We start from the raw sequence: 27,148 nt of genomic DNA, 5'->3' as shown, positions 1-27,148 counted from the left end.
AACACAAAAATAATTGGATGAATTTGACTAATTCAGGGGTACGCAAGAATCGATTGAAATCGAATAAACGTCAAAATAAGCTTGTCCAAAAAGCGTTTTGACCATTAACATACAATTTTCATTCGACGACGTTTGTTAGGTTTCAACCGGTTCCTTCTCACCTCTGGACTAATTTAACGAAATAGGGATTATTCTCTTGTAGTTGCACTAAAACTATTTTTGAAAGCCTTTTTCACAACCTTTTTAGAACTAGCCAAAACCTGAATGTTAATTTTATTTTTTGAGCTTTTTCGTCACTGACGAAATTTTACTTTTGGTTATAAGGTTACTTTTGGTTTTTGTAAATATTTTCTAGTAATAGATCGGTAGTAGACCTAGTAGACAAGGTTTGTGGTTTTCATTTTATCCAGTGCTGCACGGATAACATAGACCCTCCTGTATAATGTAGAAATTGAACTAGATTGAGAGGCAATATTTAATATAATTCCACAAGTAAAAAGTTATTTGTATAAATTATAAAGTTGCAAGTTGTATTCAGTTCTTTTGTCAAGGGGGTCGTTGGGGTTGAAAGTCGAGGATGACGAGTGATACGCTGAGTAAAAAGGATTGAATGTGGATAATGTAAAATGAGGGCGAGAACTGAGAGGAAACATTAGTTTGTGGCAGTTGAAAGGATAAATCTGTACAATTCACTGAATCCAATGCGGAAGTTTCATGGAATGGGACCGTGGGTGGGGGTTTGAATCATAAAGTCCTGGCATGTATAAAATACATGAACAAGATGTATCTGCAAAGATATTTCAGTCAATGTCGAGATGAGAAAGTTTTCTTTCCCTCTTGCAGCGTTATTCTCAATTACACTTGTTAGTAATTTGGTTCATCTAAATGCGCGCTGCTCATGTACCAGTCAGTATATAAATTATTTTATGTGTTGAATAAATATAAATTAGTGTTCATCATCAGAATTCCCATGGGCGCTGTCTGGGGCGGTGGATGTTGTTGCCAGAGACTGGATGAGAATTTGTAATAGTCACACAGTAAATCATGGTGCTAGATACGGCGCGAGAGTGAAAAACTCACAAGGATATTCTGTTCATTCTTCACGAGGGTGGACTCAGAGGATGAAACATGGGAAGTTGATGGAGAGCATAGGGTTGAATTTCAAGGAATCTCTCAACGACTAATCCTTTGCAAAACAGTTGATCTCTTCTGCATATCAACAAACGTGATGGTTGCAGTTATGTTCAGTATCAAAGATCTGAAAATAACTGACAATATATGTTATGTCTCTCACAGCAAAAAATATCTTGCATTCCTTCAATGTAATTTCTGAACTCAAACACAAGCAGCACAATTAGATGGGTCGTATTCCGCTTTTTAATGCTCGAACTCTAGGGGATAATTTTTCGCAACATAATCTTAGCATTTCAGACGATTTCTGAGAAGTGATATCACTCTGTTTGTAGATCCGGCTATCGTATTGAGGTCAATCAGTTAGAGATAGAGACTTGGGATTTTAGGAGAACCCCCAAGAACTAATTGACATGATCTTCATTATTCCTTCACGTCTTACCTTGCTCTTCAAAACCATGTTTTTTTTAAGATTCCTAGAAAATGCGTCGTAGGAGTTTTGTCATGAACTAATATGTTTTAGAGGTTATCTAGGTGGACATTTCATCCGTATACAAATATACTTTTGAGCATTTCTAAAACCGATTTTTCAAGGTCAAAGGTGGGCTTTGAAGAGCGGGAATATAGTATTTTTCGGCCGATTTGGATATACATGGAATTGTTAAAAAGGTCTAGGAAGTACTGACAAGTAATGCCAAGATTACTGACAAGTAATCTGTTACTTCTAAGCTATTTTGGGCGATCTATTGAGTGATTTATAAAGCGGTTCTAATCGGCTGTGAACTGGTAAAAAAAAATTATGAAACTATTTTTGGCGTAAAGAATAAAATGATGAGATGAGCTGAAAAGCTTTTCCATCTCTTTAGAAAAAAGCTTATTTTTCGGTTTTCGTTTCTCGGGAGAAAGGCGTTCAGATAAAAGAAAATCATGGTATTAATGAGAATACCTGTTGGGGAGGGACAAGTCAAAGTTCCGAACATCAAAATCCTGAAAAGGCCAAAATCCCGAAGAAACAAAATCCCGAATCAGTCGAAATCCTGAATAGCCAAAATTGCGAAAAAGCCAAAATCTCGAAAGCTAAAATCCCGAATTCTTATTAAAAACGTTTCATAGCTAGGGGAAAGCGCGCTACCTTCGGACGATTCAATTTTTTCTCTATGTTCCTTATGAATTTCACCAATAGCCCTTTTCTGAAAATTTTCTTTTCTGAGGCATTGGACTAGCTATTAAAATATAATATTATAATGGGCCAAATTAATTTATAACACATTGAAAAAAAATTATTTGTGCGAAGCATAAATCATCCGAATGTAGCGCGCTTTCCTCTACTCTCATGTTTGCACCTGCACTTGCTGGATGCAAGAGAAATTTTCCGTGTTTTGGGAAATTGTTCCATATACGTTATCGTCCGTATAATGTCGTTTCTCAGGATTTTGACCATTCGTGATTTTGACTTTCGAGATTTTCATTTTTGGAATTTTAACCGGCAGCACTTTGGGGGTATTCCAAAGATTCCAAGACTAGGGTCGAATGAACGCACCTCTTCTACAGGAAACGACAGGAAATTCAAAATGTTGAAATTAATTTAATGCATCCAATAAAATCTAAGTAATAAAACATTTTTTTCATTAATCTACGTTTTTCGTTAAGGATAAGTGTTCAAATTTCGTATTCCAAATGATACAGAGTAGGGTGTCAATAGGTGTTGCTCTCACCTTATATCTTTAACTATTTTATCACCATAGTAAATTGGACATACAACATTGGATGTATCCCTCTATGTTTAGAAATATGCTTTATAATTTGTTTAAAATATTATATAAGTCGCAGAGATGTTAAGTCATATGGATAAATCATTGGGACTTGAAAGTCGTATCACTACTCAAGAAGCATTTTCTTCTTTATATGGTTTTGTATTTTCAGAGCAATGCATTGTAGAAGCAAAATTCTTGTAATTTGCTTATAATGCTCTGTATTCTGTCTCTATGACTACTAAAAGTAAAATGGTGTACTCTTAAGGAACTAAATAATTTTTACAGGAATTTAATTTAAACTCAAGAATCTCAATATTTGGGTAAGTGTGCCAAATTCCGGCCAGCTTGCAATTTCGGCAACCTTTTTTGTTCCTCGAATTTCCATGAATTTTTAGTTTTTACATACTCTAGAGATTATACAATGCAAAAGAATAACAAAAAATGTAGCTTCGACAAACAAGATGTCGTGAAAAAGACATTGCATTGGAATAATTCCCGAAGGGCAAGGAACTATGAGAATGAAGGTGGCCGAAATAGGGCACCAAAGCTATGTCTACATTTTCATTCATTTTAAAATGTATTAAGAATGATTTTGAAGTAAATAAAGACGATAAACTTCCTACAAGGTTCTAAGCAACACTCCTTAAGTAGAAGGAATGAAAAAAATCAATTTCTATTAAAGATATTACATTTCAAACTTGAGACTTTGGCGCTTGCATACAACTATGCCGAAATTTGGCACACTTACCCTAAGCCTTTTAAAGTTGTACTAAAAGATTTGTTAAAGTATTGGTTCTATAAAACAGCTATTTTGCTTCTTGTGACATTGTTTAGAAAGCTCTAAAATCAATTAAAAAACTCAATGTTAAGAACATGATATTAATTTTATATTGGGTTGTGGCAATTTGAAAATTTGGTATAATAAACCGCACCCCTGTGTATGTAAATTTATTAACATCACAAATAATTAACATAATAGTAATATGAGCTGTTATCCATGAGACAAGAAGTTTCTGCTATAATATTGCCTTTGGAATTTATTGAATTGTCGTGTATATGAATATTAATTGAGTTGTCTTCCGTAGATAGTGTAAAAGCCATTCAAGGTATTTTTCATTACAACACCTCTCCAGACAGACAGAAGTGCAGGATGAATAGAGAAAAATTGTCCTCTGGAGATATTTCTCAGATTTTATCTCATTCAAAAGGTTGTGTGCATGGGGGGATAGAAGTGAGATGGGATTGAAGCTGGGGATCCGCGCAATGCAAGTAGGGGAGGAACTTTTTGGGGGAGGATGGGTTAATAGCATTGAGTGAAGACTCACCTTCATTGTATGGCACAACATCAGGATTCTTTTCGTCGTACAAATCCTCAGATTGACTCAGTGGCAAGGAAATTTTCTCCTTGATCGGCAAATTTCCCGGACGTGTCATATTGTTGTTCTTGCTTTTGTGCTGATGGTGATGATTGTGTGGTGCACCGGTGCGTAGCCTCAAGATGTACATGACCACTCCGATACATACTAATACTGTTAGCACACCGATAAATATTGCAACTGATAGTATCGACGCTAATTCGAATTGATTGTGCTTCCCTGCAAAATCGAGAGGATATGGTTGTAACATATTATAAGTAAATTCCAGTATTCTGAGTAATATATGCATTGCAAATTATCATTAAATCGATATTAATTACTGTTGTCACATCGTTCGTCGTCCATTCACAAATATAAATTGTCCACCAAATGTATTCACCTCACACTCTTTTGCCCAAAATGGTAAAATTTGCATCATCCTGGTTAGTTTTGTATTTTTCGTGGAGGTGGAGAACCATTGGAAAATTCTGTTGGGATATGGAATGGGTGGCATATGGAGCATACCTTTCGATTTAATTTATCGGACCCCATGGACCAACAATCGGATTCATTGCAATTTATCCGCTTTGTCCTTGGTTGTGTATGCAATCAAAATAAAAGTATATAAATTAATAAAATTTCATTCAATTGAGGTACTTAATTCCAATTTAAATATATATTGAGATTTATTTGACAATCCCCATATAGGTCCATCCTCTTATACATTTTCCACCACATACTGATCATTTTCGTGTGTTTGAGATCCAATTTTTACACACCTCACATCACTTTAATTAATTATGTTTAATGTCCCAGACCAACAAATGCATTGTTTGGTTAATCAGATTGAATTCAATAGTTTATATTTTCTCTGCAAAAACTGTTGAAAATTTAAATTCATTTCTAAAAGGTTATTTTATTAATATGACGTTGTTGTGTTTGGTCTAATTTAAAAAAAAGCATAAAATGAGGCGTATGTATACGTCTAAATTTTTATTTTTTTTTAATTTCATTAAAATTCAAAGGCCAAATTAGCTTCAGTTCTCATTGCTATTCGAAAGAATTTAAATCTTATTTTATGAAAATCAAATGGTTTAAAATTAAATTAAATAAATGAAATAAAATTATAAAAACAAATTCCTAATTAGAATAATAGAAAAGTACGTGAAATTTCACAATAATTGTTAGAAGTTGAATTCTGTATGCAAAATACAATAACAACCATTAGGGGAAACTGGGGCACCCCTAAACACGGGATAGTACCAAACACTAATTTTTATTTGTAAACTACTTGGCTTATCTCGACCATTTTTTCAGTGGGCAAGCATCTCTATATAATACTTATAAATTTCTATAAGTTTTGTCGTCTGAAGCAGCATATACAATTAAAAAATAGCACTGTTTGGTGCTACCCCGTGTTTGGTGATGCACCAATTTCCCTATTATTTTTGAAAGTTGGTTTTTTGATTTTGCTAATTAAAAAAAGAATGGTCATTTTTAATACCAAGCAACGAATAAGAATATTTTTCGAAATCAAATATTCATTACTCAAATATTGCTTCAGGACAACTTCTTGCAGAACGCAAAAGAAAAGTATCATGAAAACTGATACATAGTTATTAAGTTTGTTAAAATTAGGTCTAGGTTTATTTAGAATTAGGGCGGGTATTTTGTAAATTCAGACGTATATATTTCAGGAATTAAAAATAATCATTTAAAATATAATTTTTAGAATATTTATACGTTAAAACAAGTTTAATTTTATTATATAACGAGTTCGAATTTTCTATAAAAACTTTAGAATACACATCATAAAATTGTATATACAGGTTAAAAGTTTATATCATAAATCAAGACTGAGAATTACGTTAATATTTATAATAACCATGGAAAACTCTTACTTTTTCATAATTCTGATATTCCATTTTTTGCAGGAAGATAGTACATAAATTTTTATGTTTCACAAAAAAAATTAAAGATTTTGCTTTCAAGAGTTACTTCAATTTACGTAAGTTGAAGTTTGTCAACTTTCAGTATGTTATAATTCAGTAAAAATCACCGTATAGATAAATAATTTATAAAACAATTCTGAGCAGCATCTTATAAGTTCCGCTTATTAAAAGATAGGTCACGCCCCTTGAAAATATCTCTTGTGAATAACAAAAATATCATAGATATTATGTGCCTTCTAGAACTATCAACAATTTTCCAATATTTTTTAAAATATAACAACGATAAGAGGATAAAAATGAATAAGAAGCGGTTTTCCTATTTGTCTCTTGCAAATTTATTTCAGAGCAGGCGTAACTTAATAATTATTATTAACTTTTAACATCTTTACGACTTATATATACTTAGCCAAAAAACTTCTTAACGTAATTATAAACAAAATAATAATTCGAAAAAAAAATTGAGTGCAACGCAGCAAAAACTATGTAACTCCTCGATAAATTCAATTTATAAGTATTACGAGTTTTTACAAAAAAAACCCCTTTATGTTTTGATAAGTTTATTTTTTATGTAATACGAGCTTTAATGGAAATCTTCCGATCACATTTAAATGTCTAGAACTTAGGAAGAAAACAGCAACGGCATATTGAACAGTATTCTGGCAAAAATAGTCAGTGGAAATGAAAGTCGATAAACAAATAATTAAAACGGGAATCATAATTTTTATTTATAAACTTATCAAAATATTTTAAAATTATCAAAATGTAAATGAGGAAGTTATAAATATTCTTGGCAACTGAAGGATGTGTTAAAGTATTTTTAAAATTTATTTTTTGTAAGCTGTCTACACATATGAGCATTTTTTAAAAAAATTCTTTAAAAAAAAATTTAAAAAATAAAAATGGGTCGGTTTTTTTTACAAAATTGCTTACATACTAGGCAAATTTCTGTAAAAAATCCATTTTTTTACAAAAATTTTCACTAGTGTAGAGCCGATTCTTTTTAAAAACCTTTTTAGGGTTATTTTTTAAAGAATTTTTTTAAAAAATGCTCATAGTGTGTAGACAGCCTAAAAGGATATTTTATTGACAAAAGTGGAATATTTTTATTATTTCAATTTGATTTTATTACATTCGGTTAAAAAGGTGTCACCCTAAGATGAAAACGCTTATTTGTTTTTTAGAGTGACACCTCTTTCTCATTTTCATTTTTCACTGGGAAATTACCTTATTGATCGAAACATTTTACGAATTGGTTGCTTTATGCATAAAATTCTATGACATGGAGAAATATTGCGATGTAGTTCTCTAGGTACTTGGTGAAATGAATACCGGTGAGGGTTTACAATGCTACAGATAACAGAGAAATTCAATTAAAATTCCGGTTAAAATATTGCTGAATTCCTGTCATGTTTTTAATGGATCTATAAAACTTAAGAACATTATACGACAGTCTCAGAAGCGACACACAAATGAAGGTACTAAAACAATAAATAGCACTCATTCTTATAGACTAAAGCCCTCTTCTTACCGCTAAAATTGCAAAAGTTAAACCAAATAAAAGACATTCGTAAATCTTTAAAGTCAAAATTCATTTAGACTTGCAGTTCATTCCAGATTTATGCGGTAAAAAGATTCTTAAATCAAAAAACGTGATCTATAATACTGAGGATTTCCTTTGGCAAATCATTTATCACCCAAACTGACCAAATTGCATAGAAATTGGAGGAGTGGTAGGTGGTAAGTAAAATGTTCAGACTGCTCGAAATGGCCTGAAAGATACTTTTCAAATGCAATTTATTCTTTCTTTTGCACAATATTGTGCTTTTTTTTCTTGTGGTCCACGTGGGCGAAAAAGGGCAAAGAATAAAAGTTCACCCAGTATGACAATAAACTTACAATTTACGACTGCAATCGTCAGGTAACCAAGGGACATAACAGTCGTAAATAAGAAAAGCTGATGAGACCTCTATGTACCTATATAAGATTTCTTTTGGCTATCTTCTTGCCTCTTGCATTTGGAGTAAAAGGGTAGGATTCCGTCCAGGGCGGGTGGTTGAGAAGTCGGAGCAAGGAAGTAGTAAAAGCACGTCTATGAAAGTTATATCATGACGGTCAAAATTTACGGACTCCACCGAGGGTGAGTGTTCTATACCCATTGAAGGCGAGAAGATGTAGAAAAGTACTTACTATTTAATGGTTTTCTTTTTCCCCTTTTAAATGGAAAGCTTGTCTGAAACCATCTTGTGCTACCACTCATGAAAAGATATGTGAATGATAATCTATGAATTTGAACTCGAAAATTGCAATTTTTAATTGCAACTCCCCTTTATCTTGAGCAAAATTATGGCAATAACCATTTAAAATGAGCACAATTTCCTCATATTTTCAGTATAATACTTTAGTATCATTCTAAAAATATCTTCTCTATTTTGGTATTCAATGCCAAAAATGCCCAATGAGTCAAACTGAGAGGAAAAAGAAATGAAAATTTATTCAAGAGATCCATTCATTGTCCAATTAGGCTATTAATACATAGGTATATAATACACGTGAGCGGAAGGGTGGTTTCTGCCTATTCGACAATCCTTCAATATTGACCCATCATAGAGCCTGCAGCTCCAGCTGATAGATCTTACATATGCCCTAATTCCTGCCTTAGAAATGATTTGGAATGTAGGAATAGAAGAGAGATGCAGGATGTTGAATACAAGGAGAAGGAAGATAATGTAGTCTTCTAGCAAAGTTACAGTCCAGTGTGTAATGGCTGATAAAAAATACAGTAACGACGGAAACGAGGATTGAATAAAGATGAAGTTAATTCCGGATATAGGCTAAAGCTCAAGCCATGCGAGATACTCTTCAATTTTCAGGCTATGGCCTCCATCCAAGCGCATATTTCAGACAAGCATAGATATTTTAATTATACTGGAATACCAAGGGGGGAGAGGAATAATTTTGATGTTGGATCAGAAATTCATAAAAGTGACTCTTTCACAGATTTAATTGTCTGCCTGATATTTTTTTCATCAAGTTCAGAATACCAAGGAGACAGCTTTTTTTTCCATCATCGAATAAGAAACTTTATGAAAGCTCCTGTGAGAGACAGGCAAGTGTGAGATGATAATAATGAAATTTTCACAATAAGTTCTTTTTTATCAGCGCTTTTGTCTCTCCTGCTTAAGTTCATAAAGTGTCACAAGATGGTTGAAAAACATGGGAGTGGCACCAGGGAGAACATTCTTTTTTTTTTAACTTTGATAAACTCTAAATAGAATTTATGTATTCATGTACCTTTTACAAGTTTGTATTTTAAATTTAAATCATCAGGGTGAGGTAAAATTGTAAATTTAGCAATGACATTAAAAATGTTAAGAAAGAGGGTGAGCATGGGCTTGACCATATAGCTGAACTCGGTATCTCTTACCGTCTGTCCACTAACCTTTTAATGAATTGAAAAAACAATTGGATTCTATCATGGCTTTCTCTAAGAGTTTAAGCAATATATAATATATATTGCATATATATTATATATATAATATATTATATTATATATTACATTGAAAGAATAATAAAATTTAAAATAAAGAAATCTAAGTCTTGCTAATTAAATTACTTAGTGCCTTGTTATATTTTTAATTTTTGTTTTATAGTTTACCAGTGAAAGTTACCTGTGTCAAAAAATTGCCAAAAAATGCATATTTTTCTCTAATATTTTTTCAACATAATAAAACTTTCTTTCAACTTTTTACGCATATAAAACTACAATATTTCAACTGTGTTTTTTGAAATTCTCATTTAAAATTTTAAAAATTCAATCTTTGAGACCTTTTTGAAAAAAAAAAAAAAATACACAAAATTTAGGTGAACAAGATTTCTCGAAATTGATTCATCTGAAATCCAAAAACAAAATATTTCCTGTTAGTTGATGAATTAAACTATAGTAAGGCCATGTAACTCCGACGATTGCAAAACTCGGACGCCGCGACCGATTTAACTCGGATACATCCACTTAAAATATAATTTATATTTTTATTTCTGTAATTAATTACTGAAGTATCATAATATAACTATTCTACTTTAAGAAAAACCAAAAATTATATTTTTATCGGTTTAATAAGTGGGTAAAAGAAATATTTTTTAAGCTCGGGTCAGCTGGGTTGTGTACTAAAAATTTAATTTCTGAGAAAATTTTGCTGTTGACAGCTCGTCGCTGGAAAAAGTTTAGTGTTTTTTCTATATAATAAAACATTATTTGCAATCAAAATTATTAATAAAAGTTAGTGTAGTTATTGATCTACAAGGTGAGTAAGAGTTTATTGATAATATATTAATAATTCATACAGAAATAAGTGATTTTTGTGAATGTTTACATTTCGATGCAAGTCGGATGCGGTGAAAGTCAATGTTTTGGTTAGGAATTTGCATTGTTCAGGACTCTTTTTCTGTTTCAGATGCCAAAGGGAACAAAAGAAAAGACCTATAAGGACAAGCCCTACTCTAAGGAAGGTCTTAGGAATGCCTTGCAGTGTGTACGAGATGGTTCTACCATAGCATATGCATCCAAAACATTTAATGTCCCAAGAACAACACTGCACAACAAATTGACTGGCAGATACCCGGAAGAGTGCCCCAATGGCAGGCCAACAATTCTTTCAAAAGAACAGGAAAAAGAACTTGTCAAATGGATCCTGGGATGTGCGGATGGCTGGCATCCCATCGGGAAGGAACAAGTTCTGGACAGCGTTAAACTCATCTGTGAGGTCTACAAAATTCCAAACCATTTTACAGCTGGAAGACCCGGAGACGTTTGGTTCAGGAATCTTCTTAAGCGTCATCCAGAGCTCAGCATGCGCAAGCCAAAATCCTTCTCATTGGAAAGAGCTACTGTTACTGCTGAAGACCTCACGGAATGGTTTCAGAATTGTCTTGGATATTTCACAGAACACAACCTTCTGAGCATTTCACCAGACCGTGTTTTTAATTGCGACGAAAGTGCCTTCTTTTTGACACCGGAAGATGGAAATGTCCTGTCCAGGAGAGGTTCACGTGTAGTTCCATCTCTTAAAAATTCAGGACCGAAGCAATGTATCACAGTACTCCTCAGGGTGTCAGCTACTGGCGAACTTGCTCCTCCAATGGCTGTTCATAAAACTGACATTACTCCAAAAATTGCAATTCACAACGCAGAAGGATGGAAAATGGGAACGTCACCACAGAGTGGCTGGATGGATGGGCCACTTTTCTATGCTGGTCTTTATTTCCCGAAAATTGTTTTCCAACATTCAGAGGAGTCCATTATCAATAACCAGCACGATCAGGCCACCGACAATAATCCTTCAAATGATCCAGTCATCCCTGGAAACCAACTCTCTGCAACTTCTGAGACTCAACCGATCTTCGACACACTAAAACAATGCTATTTCTGGCCAGGAGAAATTCCAAAACGTCGTCAGAAGAAGAGGGTCAAAGCCAGCAATGTCAAACACCAGTATATTGTATCTTCCGAGGAAATTATCGCGGAACAGGAGGAAAAATTGAGGCAGGATTTACAAAAAAGAAAGAAATTGCTGAACGGAAGTTGACCAGAGAGAGGAACAAAAATATAAGGGCAGAAGAAAAGGAGATAAAACTAAAGGAGAAAAACATGGTAAAGGAAAAGGCTCAAATGCCAATTGAAGCTGAAAAGAAAAAACGTGGAAGGAAGTCAGCCAAGAAAACCGAGGAAAAATCAAAGAATTGAGTGCAATCTTAAAATAAATAAAAATATATATAATTAAATAATAAATTAATGAAATAAATTGATGGAATAAAACTCTAAAAAAATGTTTTTGAAATAATATCTTCTCATTTTTATGCATTAAACTTTTCCTTAAAATGAGCATCCGAGTTTGATCGAATTCAACGGAGTTACATAAAAGCGTCGCAGTAACATTCTTGCGCATATACTAATATTATCGTAATTTTATTAATTTTCGTCAATATTATTGCTAAAATTCTATTTCTATTATGATTCTAAATTAAACAAAGAATAATTCTATTGATTTGGAATGGCGAAAAAAATATTTCATCAGTCCAAAAACAAGCATTAAAGTCGCACTCAATGAAAAGTATCCGGATTACCTCTCTTTACTATAGTTCTTGAATTATTTTTTTCAATCAATTTTTGAAAAAAAAAATGAAATTTGAATTTTTGGGTGAGTTTTATACTAAATTTTTTTGGGGTATTTTGGCGTAAATGTCCTAATTCAAAACCTTTTCCAGACGCTTTAACTTTGACAGAAGATTCAACACATTACGCTCATATTTTTTTTCTGAAGAGAATTACATAAATTTGCTCCTTGACTCTTCTAGAATGTTACTGTTTAGTAAAAATTCTTCAGATATAATTTGAAAACTTCTTAAATACAAGAAAAATACGCGAGTGTAAAATGCTTCTATTGGAAACATATTAATCCAAATGGAGACAAGGGGAATTTTCTAATTGGAGACAAACAGTGTAAGTGAAACCGTGACGAAAGGCTTCCAAAACCTTGTTGAGTTGCTTCTGAGTGCAGAATTTGTTCTTATTCCTGGTCTTCTCTCCTGTCCCATCTAAAACAATAAGAAAATCTCTCGAAAAAAATCATATTACCGGGGTTTCCTATTGAAGCATTTGCAGACACTTCAGAAAAACCCTTTTTGTATACGAAATAGGTAATTATTTCATTTGAAAAGCATTTAATTTAACTAAAATTAGCCAGAAATATGACATGAATGAAACGAATAAACAACAGTCACCTTATTGTGTTTTTCATTGGAAATCATGGTCGATCGATGAAAAATTCAGTGGTGAAAAGGTACACTTTTAATTTTTCTCATATTTTAATCATATTTGCGGGGTTTCCTATTGAAGCATTTGCAGACACATCAGAAAAACGCTTTTTGTTCACGAAATAGGTAATTATTTCATTTTAAAACTTCACGTACCGTTAACAATAAAGATTATAGCAATTAATTTAACTAAAATGAGACAGAAATATCATTAAACAAAACGTTAAACAAAACGAATAAACAACAGTCATCTCATTGTGTTTTTCATTGGAAAACATGGTCGATCGATGAAAAATTCAATGGTGAAAAGATACACTTTTAATTTTTCTGAGAAATTAACAAATTAAAATTTGTGAATATGAATGGATTTTCGCTTTATTTGGAGCAAAATTAACTAAATAATGAAACTGTGGTATAGAAAATATATAAATATAATAATTTAGTACTGTATTTATCTTGAAAACAATAACGTTTCCATTTGGAGTAGCGAAAAATTTCCAATTGGAGCAGGTTTTGAATTACCTTAATTTACCCTAAACAAAAATTTCTTATTCAAGGACTAGTTTAACTCATGAGTTAATAGGAAATATTTGGTTTTTTGGATTTCAGATGAAAAAATTCCGTGAAATCTTGTCCACCGAAAAGTATGTTTTTTTTCAAAAAAAAAAAAAAACTTAAAAATCAGAACTATTGGCTGAATTTTTAAAATTTTTAAATAAAAATTTTAGGAAATATAGATTAAATATTGCGCTATACTACTAAAAGCACTAACAAGCCTGAATTAAATAAACTTTTTACAAAGAATTTAACGAAAATAATATTTTTTTATCTTTTTTACGCATATAATCCCTTAAATACAAATTACTAAGTTTTATGGACTAAAATTTATTCCCTTCACTAATTACATTGAAAATCTATATATATACTAAGTTCCTCAACTTCTACTAAAAACAACTTAAAAGAAATTCCGAAGTGGCTCACACTAAGAATCTCACTAACAATACCCTGATCTAGACTTGTCATTTTTTCTTATTCCGAAATAATTCCATCTCGCTTGCAATTAAGAGTGAAAGTGAAAGTATTTTGAAATGAAGAAATGTAAATTTCCCTAATCGACTTAAGTTCTGAAATTTTCATCTTTTCCTCTTTAGCAAAAGATATTCACACTTTGTACCCCTTATGACCTTTTTTTTGGAACCAAGTTATAAAAATACACAACCCTGATTACAAAGAATCACACTGAGAGAATTCAGTCTTTTTGTCCACCTTTTTGACTTCTAAAAGCCATTCGCCATGCAATTCTCAGCATTTTTCTTCACCGTCTTTTTTTTTGTTCTATACCCTTACCGATTTTTTTTGTAACTGTGTCCTTTTGCTTAAACGACAACAAGAAAAAGCTGTGAATGGGGTGTGGGAAGGTATAAAAGGAGAAGTATACACGAAAAATTTACATCAAAAGCTTTCCCTCACTTCCAGAAGCTTTTCTCGTTTTCGTTTTTACTTCTTTTTCTCTGTTTTTTTTTTCCTTTCGGATGAAGTGCTAAGTCCCATTTTGTGAGTGTTGAAGAAATACAGATGAGAATTGGTACGCACGTGTAAAATTAAAAGGATGCTACCACATTTCCTCGGGGTCACACTTTAAACGGGGGGAATTTGGGGGTGGTATCTGGGATCTGGGAGCTGGGGTAGTGGCAGATGGGGCAAAAGTAGAAGGTGTATTAATTCGTTTTAAACGCATGACAAATGGAGCAGAGAAAAATTCTGTGGTAGAATTTTAAATAGACTCTCATTAACATTCATAAACCAAAACTCATTAAATTGTTCTTCCTTTGATCTAACTATTCTCTCTACTGCTTCAGATGAATGTATGTTGTTGGGGAATGCGGGAGACACCACCTGTGGGCTGATAAAGTTGCTATTCAGGGTGAATCTCAAACGAAAAAGTTTCCCCACAGAGAATGTTGATTTTTCACAAAGTCCCTCTAATGCGCATTATATTGCTGGGTGATTGTTAGCATTTCGTATTACTTTTTGCACACAACCATATTTATTCGGAGATCAGAGTTGAGGATGAACAACTTCAAGGGGTTCCCATTTTAACAAAATCCATCTACAAAGTCTAATGGCTCTAAATGGTACTACCATACCACTGCTGCCTTAATTCTTTATCCTAAATAACAAACTGCCATGGGAGCAAAAGTTAAACTAAGAGATTGATGTCCTCAAGGATATTTACACATGGTTGCGTACAAATTGAAGTGACTGGATTTCCATAATTATGTTAAGATTCAAATTTGATTTTCATAGTCATCAAGAAATTAGTTATGCATCTAAGAAAATTGAAAGAATAAATTGCAGCAGGATTGGCAGTATTTAGACAGCAATTGTCAGTTTAAAATCAAATTTGATCAGTAGAAAAAAACTTTAATCATTATGGCTCCGGCACACCTTTTAGATCAGGAAAAATTCATAAAGTCAAAATTTACATCCTTTTTTCTTAAAAGCTTAGGCATTCTTCTTCATTTTTTGAACATCACACTAAATTAAATTTTGGTTCAGTCAAATTTGTCACCGAAAGAAATCTTTCAAGAAAGAAAGACATACGAATGCTGATTTCATGAAATTATACTGATCTAAAAGGCCGGGTGGCATTATTGATAAATTTAGAAAATTCATCAAGCGAAAAATAAATGTTTTTAGTAATCTTAGATGCGAATTTTGTAAACGAAATTTAAATCTATTTTTATATATTTAATTTTAGCTGCAGTAGATTGACCAATAATTTGGTAAAAGTGGTCAGTACTAATTAAAATTGGTTAAGTAGTGAATTGAATTTCGTATTACACATTTTGAATTATTTATGGCCTCGACACATCTTTTAGATAGGTAAACTTTCATGGAATCAAAATTCGTATCAAAATCGATTGAGCTGAGTCTAATTTGTTGTGATTTACATAAGAAGAAGAGTGCAAAAGAATGAGACAGACATACGCAAAGCGTGTGAGAAAGAAAGTGATTCGAATTTAGACTTCATGAAATTTTCCTGATCTAAAAGGTGTGCCGGAGCCATTACTACCCAATTTGAATTTTTACTTCAATTTCAAACTCAGTTCAATATGTAATTACATACTGCTTTTGAGATCGTGCTCTTGAAAAGTTATTTAAAAAATTGTTAATTTACTGTTCAAAAAAGTTTTTTCCTGTAATTTCTTTCATACTTCCGGCACACCATTTAGATTAGGAAAAATCATGAAATCGAAATTCACTTCCCTTTTTTTCTCAAAATTTTGTATAATGTCTGTCTTACTCTTTCGCGCTCTTCTTGTTCTTCTTTTGAATATCACAACAAGTTCAATTTAGTTCAATCTAATGTCCTCTACACACTAGAGATATTTATGTCCATATTAAAAGGTTTTTCCTACACAATCGTAGGGAATTTGCTCCAATATGGACATAAATTTCTCTAGTGTGTAGAAGCCATAAGAAAGAAATGGACGTGAATTTCGATTTCATTAATTTTTCCTGCTTCAAAAGTTGTGTCAATGCAATGTCATTACTGACAAAATTTTTTTTTAATTAATTGTTTGATCATTTGATTTTTTTTTGAAAGTTCGATGTGTTATGGCCTCTACACATTCGAGCAATTTATGTCCATATTGAAGCAAATTCCCTGTACTTGTGTATAGGTAAAACTCTTCAATATGGACATAATTTTCTCTAGTGTGTATAGAGATCATTAGAGAGTTACATATAGCTACATACTGTAATGCAACATTTCTTTTCCGTATTGAACTCATAAGTTTTTTTTTAGTATATCGCTCCTTGGAAATTACAGGGGGCCAACTCACTTTTTGGCGATTTTGAGGTTTTAATGCACTCAGACAGAGAATTTATTAAAATTTCAGGTGATATGAGTCAATAAATTTCGTTATTAGAAAAGTTTTTCAAAATTTTACTCTTTATGATTGCTTGCGCGGTTTTGTTTGAAGTCAAAGGGCACAAGATAGATTTATCGTCCAAATTTTTGTGAAACACGGGACTAACTCAAGCAAGTTGATCCCGTGTCATTCTAATTCCATGAAAATTTGCGAATCATTTAGAATGACAAAGAGCTAACTCTTTAAAAAACATATTTTGAAAGGTAAAAATATGTATGTTTCGATGTTTAATGCTCATACAAATAGAGAAGTATTAAATTGTTTTTATTAACATATTTAATTGAGATAAATATTTATACAAAGTTGAATCTTTCATGCTGTCTCCTGAAAAATGGCTCAGATTGAGTTGGCCCCTTGTAATTTCCAAGGAGCGATATATATCCGTCACGAGCAAAGTATGCAAAGATGTAATAGGTGCTTATTGGTTGGTTACTTAGCGCTTGTTACGATTTTGATTCCATACATCGTTAAATTAAGAAATATTTCAGAAAAAAATTGAAATTGCTATAATTAGGACGATTCTCTCAAATTAAAAATCAATTGAAGCTCTATTAAAATTTCGGTTTTCTTGTCAATAAGTAATTCTATTCATGATTTCGGGAAACTCTATAAGAAATTTATCTAGAACTTTGAAATTGTACAAAACAATACTTACCTATAGCCCTTATAGCTATATCCCAGGAAACAACTCTCTAATAGCGCTATTTTTGGATATACATAATAAACATAAGAAGTATTTTAAGAACTCAATTTGACCTTTCTTGGAAAGCTTTCCACATTATTTGTTGAGTTTAACGAAAAACGCAGAAATTTCCATTTCTAAATTATATTAGGCTCCACCGGAACTCAATTGATATGAAGTGCTCTGTTTGGTCTGTTTGCCTTTAAGGCTAACAAGCCTAAGAGTTTTGTTTGTGAGAAATACAGAGCCCCTAGCAGGAATATAGTCCAGGATAATGCAAACGAGTGTAAGGCCAAAGAGTGGGCGTCTCTCAGCAGTGGATTTTTTTACTCACCGTCTCGTCCAGTTTGCTTTTCTGCCGCCTTCAATGTGAATGCCTGAACAGCCACAGCTTCGCTACGACCTTTAACATTGGCAGAATAAATTAATATCTTCAAGAGACGTCCAGCGTCTAGACCACCGACTGCGAATAGAGGTAACTTGGAAGACACATTTGCTTGCAGTAGTCCTGTTTGTTCATCAAATATCTCCATGATGAACCACTGTTGTAGTCCACCGTCGAACCCTTTAGTGAAAGATAAAAATAAATGTTCTTTGTATAGTGAACCAACACTAAAAACCAAAAACCAAAAAAAAATCAATACATTGTTTCAGCTTTAATCTTTGAGTATATGTATCTCTTAGGTAAAGCATATGGTACAATGAGCTGTACAGTAGAAAAAATAAAAAAATGGATTGAAAAGTTGCATAGGAAAATGTTGAAATGATAAAAAAAAACTTATTTTCAATTTTTCAAATAGGTTCTGTCCTTTCGAAGTATCAAAAATTATTTCTCAAGCATCCTTTTTGAAATTTTATAGATATAATCAACAGAATGGACAAATTGAGCTAGATTCATTTTTCAACTTATCACAATATTCCATTGCATTGGCACATTACACTGACAAGGGATTCTCCTCATAACCTTGAACATAAAAAATAGTTCAAAAAATTCAAAATTACTTTTTAAAAAGGCTTTGTAACGATGTTTGTCAGAAGTTTATGAAATGGAGCTACTCGTTTATAAAATTTGTAAAAAGGGATGGTAAAGCATCCGATGTTTTGCAAAATGCTCGAACTCCCGATTTAGATGCTATACCGTAACTCAAAAGTACTTTCGTATTATGTACTGTTTACTGGTTCATCACAAATTTGGACCGATTCGTAAATCACTCAAAAGATATTTCAAAACAGTTTAAGAGTAATAGCATTGAATTTTGGAAGAAAATTACTTATCGATTCATATTTGTTAATTACCGGTTCATAGCCGAGTGGCACCAGTTTAGACAATGGGAAAATTAAAACACGGATTGACCTTTTAGCTTTTCTTTCCTTTACTCTCCTTACGACGTTTTGGAGGCTTGCTTGTTTCCTCCTTCCTCAGGTATGGAAATTATTAGGGGAAAATTGTTAGGCGAGAATCTCCTTACAATATGCTCTTGGACTTCAACTCTGGATAACAACGTGCGGACAGTCTAACACGAACTCAATTTAATTTAATTTAATTTTTTAATTTTCCCATATTCCAATAGTGACCAATTTCTTTATCTACTAGTTCATACTTGTCAGAAATTCTAAGACCTTTCCAATGAGTCCAAAAATGATGATATTCGGTTGAGAAGTACGCTCTATAGGGCCTTTTAAACCTTTGGGGAATGATTCAACTGTATTTTAGGATGTGGTCGGAATGTTCGCCTAGGTGATCTCTAAAACGTATCCAAAATTCAATAAATCCGAAAAAACAAGGTTTTGGAAGAAAAAATGATGGTGCAACCTATTAGAGATTATCTCGAAGATCGCATAGGGGGGGGGGGGGGGTGCTACATTGTTATACGACTTTTTCGCTTTTTTTCTAAATGAAGCTGACCCTTACAATTATTTTATTTAGGAGTATTTTAGTGTATTTAGTAGGAGTAGAAATATATAGATAACTCAAAATCGAGGGAGTATATGTAATGTATACTGTTCTCTCGGTGGAGTTCAAGCAATAAAACTGTAATGGTTGTTTGGTTTGGCTTATGAGGAGGGGGGGGGATATCCTGAAGGTTCTAAAGTCTCAATCTCTAACCGTTTGGTCTCTGAAGCTGTTAAAAGTCGGACGGACCTAAGCACAGTTGGACAAAATACCGTGACGTTGAAAAACCGAAACTTCTGATTTCGAAAATTCTACCAAAATATGAGTCTTTCGAGGTTCAGGAATTATTAAAGGAGACTGGGGCAAAAAGTCACAATAAGGGATTTTCTATTTTTTACAAGCTACTGGATCGCTTCAAAAATTTCTAATTAGCGCAGTTATATAGGAAATTTACTGCTCTACAACTTTGTGAAAGTAATATTCCTCTATTTTGTAAGGAAATACGTTTATCGCGCCGATTTTTAAAAGGTAATTTTGTGACCATTCTCAAAAATGCTGGAACAAGTAGTACCAGACATGGAGTATTATCATATTTTGATTCGGGTTTTTACGGGCTTCTGTAAATTTGAAAAAATACCTAGAGGACATATTTTCATAGAAAATTTATTCATCTACACCTTTGTAAAACACCGTTTTCTCTATGTGAATGAGAAAAGTGCTTTTCAAGCTATTTTGAAAAAAACACACAAAAGACTGCAAATCGTTTAATCAATGCAAACAACAAGCGGCGAGACATGATAATGACGTTTCTTTTCGCCGTGATACATCAGAAATTGCTTCGCTTTTTTGTTACTTTTTGCTCTATACCTTTTGTTACTTTTTACCCCAAGTGGTCGTTTTTAATAAAAGGATTTCTGGAGAAAAGAACTTTTGTGAAATTCTAAAATAGGTAGCGGATTCGTATTCAAAAAATCCAAATTATTTAGAAAATATTCACGAGTGCATAAATTTTAGAAAATAAGTAGGTAATAATTGTTATCTTCTGCAAGGAAAATATTTCAAAAATAGGACTAAAAATTTCGATATTTTTTATTTTCTAAATTCCTTGTTCGAATTCTAAGAAACTTATGACATTGAAGAAAGTCTATGGAGGCTATATATATAGAAAAAAATTGAGTCGCTATCTTTTTTACCTTGGAAAATATTGAATTTTGAATTTTTCGATTTGTGACTTTTTGCCCCATTCTCCCCTATATACTGCTCTCTCGATAGAATTCAAGCAGTAGTATACTGGCAAAAATAAAAAGATCAATTTGTTCCTTTTGCAAAAAATGGATCAAATTAACATGTTCTATTACGATAAATGTTCATTCAAATTTCGAAATTTGATCCATCCTTTGCAAGAGGATCAAATTTGGATCCATTTGATCCTTTTATTTTTACCAGTGTAGAAGAAATTCCTTTTGATATACTATAGGGGAAAGTGGTCTGCCTTTGAATGCGGCAACAAAATGGAATTTTAGCTTTGGGAAATAAGAGAAAAATTTAAGCATTCAAAGGCTGCCGCATTCAAAGGCACGCCACTTTCCCCTAAATATATCTTATCTTTAAATATATTAAAAGCATTATTTGGTCATGATATTTTTAAAAGTATAGCAGGTGATTGTTATATAATTTTTTTTTACAGTGCATAAGTTGTCTGGCAGTTTGTTGATTTTGGCTAAAATAAAAGTGGCAGGATTTGAGATGAATGGATTGCAGCTTGAAGAGCTCTGTGAAAAAGCACTTTGTCCCTCAAATTCTGCCACTTGGCGCATACCTTTCATCACGCTAATTGAAAGTTTCAATATTGTGAATATTTTACCAACCAAAATTTGCTGAAAATATCAAAGTTTGAGTGTTGAATATTAATTAAAAGGCCAACCATTTGCTGGATATTAACCAAATTTTCGCATTTAAGCTAAACTCTCATTTAGAGATAATACAAAAAGAGGGTGTTTGATAACCCAGAGGATATCAACACGTTTTTCTTTCACTGTGTGAAAAACAAAGAGCCGAGAGACATACTTGCGTGATGCTATGGGGTGCTAAATCTAATTAAATATTTTTAATTTGCTATTTTCTTGACTCCTGTGGAGAACTGGATTTTTCTCCGAAACATGATGTTATGTTTTTTCACGAGAAGGCTCCTCCTGCTTTATCCCCTAATCCAACCCTATTGAGTAATTAAGTGTTGCAAGGCAACAGAATATTAAAAATTAGATTTATTTGATTAAAAGGGACGAATTTCAAACAAAATTGTATATTGCCTTGCAAGGCAGAAATTGAATATTCCTTCAAAAGGCCTAAAATTCTATCATAAATTGCCTAAGCAGGAAAAGAGAAAGGATATATTTGTAAAATATAATACAAAAGCTAGATTGATATTTTTTGCGCATAGTCGATATAGTAAAACTAATTTAAGCAATACAGTCTTCTGTTTCATGTTATTTTGCACATTTTTTGCAAGAAGTAGCTTTACTACAACAACTAACTGCATATCTAAAGCTATTACAGTTTTAACAAAGAAGGAACTTTTCTTGACTTTAGATAATAACTAATTAAGTAGAATAAAATAAGCAGCTTTCTCAATAGATGGTATTGACATGTAATTAAATTGAAGTGAGTAAATGAATGATACAACAAATTACATGCTTTGAATCAATGTTATATAAAGGGTTTATATTGTCATGAGAGCATGAATTTCCCGATCAAAAAAGGTTCCAAAAAGGCAGTTAACGTTGAGGTTCTGTAATAAAGAAAACCCGTTCATGCGATAAAATATTCCATGAGAAAGTCCCATTGCTTCACAATATTGATTTACTTTTCCAATTGTGCAAAGTTAAGATTGAGTTAGTAACTTCACATATGTACATCCGCACTTTGCCTGCTAGCACTTAAATTGTCCTTAAAAATTATGGCAAAGCGTATTAGCTTGGTGAAACGCTCGAACTTGTCGCTCTTTGATGTAATAACACAAAAGTATATTATGCACTTAATTTATGTATTAATATTAATAAAGTATTTCCAGTAATCTAAAAGCCCAAATAGATTCAGACTACTGAAGATTCACTAAATCATTTTGCATAAATTTCCTTAACCTAATCCTTTTCCATCAAAGTTTACAGGATAAATATTCTTGAAGATCAGCCTGAGTTTATTTGGGTTCTAAGCCACGTGGAAAGCTTCACGCTCATAAGCTTGAGCATCTTGCAAAGTTCTTTTTCACTATATATTATTTTTTCTCCTTGTTCATAATCGAATTAAACTGCTTTTACCTAAATTGATTTTTAGAGCAGCATCCGAAGCAGCCAAGTCGCTATCACTAACAGTTTTAACTTTAGCTCTGATGACACTTGGATGGACGAACAAACAGCGTGACATCAATTCTCAAAACCAAAACCGTTTGATTTGCAGAAAAAAACAAAAATATAAGTCCCCGGGGGGTAAAAGGTGCAAATTTTGATGAGTCAAAAAAAAAAAAATAGAAAGATTATACGTATTGCTCTCTCGGTAGAGTTCGAGCAATAAAAGGAATAGTACATAGATATTATGGCAGAAAAGAGTAAGGACGTAGAGGACATGGTATATGTACTGTACAATATAGTAAAAGTGTTTTTTTCTGGTGTTTTTTTTTTTCGTGAGAAAATCTCTCTCATAGTGGTTCTGCGTATCGTTCTCACATGGTTTTAGCCATTCTTGCTGGTGCAAATGGCTGGTGGAAAGAAGTTGATGAAGTTGAGGGTGGAGATAGAGAGTAAAATGGATAAAAGAGATATTGGCAAGTACTGCTCGTGGCTTTCACAGTATTTGTCCTTAGTTCTTTCTGCCAGGAGAAAACTGAGAGTAATGGTATTCACAGATATGACACTGTAGAGACTGTAGAGACTCTCTATAATATAGGTACGATGATATAGAAGAGGCCAGGAGAGAGACGGAATGTGTACCTAGGACAAAATATGATCAAAGTTTGTCGTGGCTACGGAGAGAGTTGCACATTTATATTTATGTGCAAGTAAAGAAGTACATAAAAGCAAGAGTTGCACAATAAGGTCAGAAGAATCCACCTGAATTGCAACACATACAGAGAATTATTATACGCCCAAAAATGCAGCTTTTTAAACGTTGCTCTCATTATGTGGTAAAATTCAAAATTTCGTCATTGTACTCTAAAAGACTAAATTACTATTTTTTTTTTTGAAAATTAAAGAGGAATGCTAGAGGCTTACATTTTTATATTAAGTGATGCTTCACAATGAATTAATGTTTTTTTTTTCAAATAATCTAAATGATATTTTTTAATAAAAAATTATAGGCTGACCTAATTAAGTCAAATATGAGTAATAATGTTTGAAAATTTATCGGTACTCGAGAATCTTTTCTGGTGCGTCGTCAAAGATGCAAGTTTTTTTAAACTTAAAAAAAAATACATACATATATTGCACTTCCTTTGAGTTCAATCAATAAAATAGCTCAATCAATACAAGTGCAAAAAGAGCAATACTAATGCACTAACGCGTGTGAACTCACCCTTTGCAGATAATTAACTATAGACAACTTCTGTGAAATCTTCATGAAAAATTCATTGAAAGCAACTTTTATCCTGCTTCACATTGTACTTTATATATACTCACAAAAATTATCATTGATTTGCGCTCAAAGGTGTCTTTTCTTGATTTTAAATCGCTTAAATTTCGGAATTCATTGACATAAGAGACAAAATCGTTGGGTCTTGCGCGTTTGAGATCTCTGAAACGTCCCTTGCAGTTGTGAGTTCGTGTCCCGCTCGGTGTAAGGGAAGCTGGGGCACCATCGAACACGGGGTAGCACCGATCTCTGATTTTTATTTATAAACTACTTGGACTAATCGATCATTTATTCAATGGACAAAAGTGTCTATGAGTTGATATAAGTCTTGTTATCTGACGTCTTATAAAGTTAAAAACTCGCAGTTTTTGGTGCTATACCCCGTGTTTGGTAGTGCCCCAGTTTACCTTGAACCACATAAACTAAATGTCTAGAAAAGTATATTTTCATATGTAATCAAACATAGGTAATAAATATGGTCAAAAGCTCTGGAAGCTCGGGAGAAGCATCAACATAAAAATAAATCCTACAAAATACGCATATGAGAATTTGAAGGAAACTGTATCGATGATTTTTTTCGATTTTGGTGTAATTTAAAAAGATAATTCAACATTTTACTGCTTGAACTCAAAAAGTATAGATAATCCGAGTTTTTCAACTTACTCAAACAAAAAAACTGTGCGAAAAGATCATTCACGAAGAGTTATATTTCGTGGTTTCGAGAATTCCGTAAAGCTGGTACGATTTACCATCTCTTTAGAAAGTAACTCTTTTTCAAATATCTTTGCAACATTGTGTGAAATTAATTTGGGATAAAATAACAAAAAATATACTATGTGTTGTCCTTCTGTCACTTTTACTTACAGAACATATATTTCGATTATGCCGATTATTTGTAATTATAGGGGGTCTATTTTGCTCTTTTGAATAACAAAATATTAAAAAAACAACAACGAAAAAGTGATAGGGGGAAGTGGGGCTACTCTGAGCTGTGAAGTTACATTGTTATACGCTTTCTTTTACATATTTCTAAAGGAAACTGGGTTTTAAAGTGATGTAATTTGCTTAGGCAAAACAATCGTGGATCTGAATAAGATAATTGTAAGGACTGGCTTCATTTTGAAATAGGCGAAAAAGTCAGATATGTATCAATGTAGCCCCACTGTTCAAAGTAGCCCCACCTCCCCCTATGCTAATAATAGTATTCAAACCAATAGAAAAGATTTTTTTTTGTTCAAAAATTAAAACAATTTTAAATTTTTTATTTTCCAGTTAAGTTTCTCAAAACGAAGTTGTATATCTGTAAATTCGAATAAGGAATAGAGGTAGGTGAGGCAACTTTTCGCCGTGGGTCTACATTGATGTATGATTTTTTGCATATTTCTTATGGAAAGTGGGTCTTACCATAATTTAATTCAAATCCACAATTGTTTGTAGAGCTAGATTTCATTATGTTAAAGCCCAGTTTCATTTAGAAATACACGAAAAAGTCATATGTCAATGTATCCCCGCAGATCATAGTATCCCCATGTCCCCCTATTTCTACATATTCGTTATGTTGAAGATGCCAAATAGAAATTTTGGGCATAAACGTAATCTATTTCGTGTATATTTGTATATTTTTCAAAAGGTTCTTTAAGTGACTAAACTATTTAAAAAAACGAATTTTCAAAAGAAGGGTCTTGCATTTAAAATGATGTGGTACATATAAACAAATTGTTTAAAAATTCAATAATATGGTACGCTAGCTCAATTTCTCTTTAAAATGATTATTTGAATCTCCCTTTAAAAAAAATCAAGAAATTGTTTTTTTTTTAAATATAGTTTCAGAAAAGTTTTTATCAAATTGTTCATGTGCAGAAATTTTTAAGTAACTATATTGTAGTAGAAAATGGAATTATTTTGGAAAGAACCAAAAGAATAATGAAATTAATTTATTCCAATTAGATTTTAAAATTTATTCTAATATTATTATATTCCTATAATTAGGCAGTTAATGTGTTATTAATTCGGTAGTTTGGATAGTTCCTTAGAAATATGTGCATTTCTAGGACTTTATTGTAGATAATAATAGTTTATCAACTGACTTACCTTCAGAACAATCAACTTCCAAAGAGTCAGAAGTTTGGTTGATCAGTGTACAATTGTAGGGCATATCAGGCCTTCCAGCAGCTATTAGGTGAAATACACAAGGCTCCTTCTGTTGCCCAACAACATTATCTGCCCAGCACATAATTGTGCCAAAATCCATTTCCTGTCAAATTTTCACATATAATTGTTTTTTCATTTCGTTGTACGGTGCACAATGTCGAAAATCATGTTGAACGGGCAAAAGACATGAAAGTAAACAGGAAATTTTGAGTGAATGTTAGAGTCGGTAGCTATAGTACACAGAATAAAAAAAATCTGAAAACATCACATATGAAAATGTGTATAGAATTAAATTCCATTTAGAAAAAAAAAAGAATTGGGGGAGTGGAAAGTCGATGGGGTAGATGAGAGGCAGAATGTAGGAAAAAAACCTAATTCAGTTAACATACTCGACCCGCTTTTGTGTACCGTATATTCCCTTTGCTCACTCCTCGAGTCCCTTCTCTTTGGTCCTGTCTCCAGCACGGATAGCAAAAGAGTTCCCCGATAAAAAGGAAAAAAGCACTTTTTCGACGGTATTGTTGCTGGGTAGCTTTTCACAAAAGTACAACCTACACCACATTGTCATCTATCCCCCATCCCCAGCATCTCTCCAACTTCACTCCTCCGTGCTCCCGAAAACTCCCAACACCAGCACCACAATTTCATGTATGAATGAACCCAGGAAGGTGAGGCTTCCACACTCGTTCTATCCCTGCGAAAATGTTTTCTGAATTCTCTTCACACCGTTAGAATGCACAACAATCCACCATCAGGATCGTGTGAATTTAGCCTAGGCTCAATTTCTCCACCATCCCCATTGTCAATGGATCAAATTTCGCAATATCAGGTGCATTACACTGTTCGTTGGATATT

The 27,148-nt window shown here is 32.8% G+C and overlaps 2 protein-coding genes across 2 annotated transcripts in view; one reads left to right on the top strand and one right to left on the bottom strand.

Annotated features, from left to right (window-relative positions):
• Positions 1-27,148, bottom strand: part of LOC129800669 (nephrin) — a 276,455-nt gene that overhangs the window by 25,427 nt on the left and 223,880 nt on the right. The window contains exons 12-14 of the mRNA XM_055845284.1: positions 26,234-26,396; positions 17,957-18,187; positions 4,211-4,480 (exon numbers count right to left, since the gene is read on the bottom strand). Coding sequence (XP_055701259.1) covers positions 4,211-4,480; positions 17,957-18,187; positions 26,234-26,396 — 664 coding nt within the window. The remainder of the gene's footprint in view (positions 1-4,210; positions 4,481-17,956; positions 18,188-26,233; positions 26,397-27,148) is intronic.
• On the top strand, positions 10,183-12,306 carry LOC129805887 (uncharacterized). The gene is made up of 2 exons (XM_055854127.1): positions 10,183-10,493; positions 10,644-12,306. The coding sequence occupies exon 2, from the start codon at positions 10,644-10,646 to the stop codon at positions 11,772-11,774; it is 1,131 nt and encodes a 376-aa protein (XP_055710102.1). The 5' UTR covers positions 10,183-10,493; the 3' UTR covers positions 11,775-12,306.

Source organism: Phlebotomus papatasi, chromosome 1 (assembly GCF_024763615.1).
Source record: "Phlebotomus papatasi isolate M1 chromosome 1, Ppap_2.1, whole genome shotgun sequence".
Classification (NCBI taxonomy): Eukaryota; Metazoa; Arthropoda; class Insecta; order Diptera; family Psychodidae; genus Phlebotomus; species Phlebotomus papatasi.
This window is presented reverse-complemented; position numbering and strand designations above follow the sequence as displayed.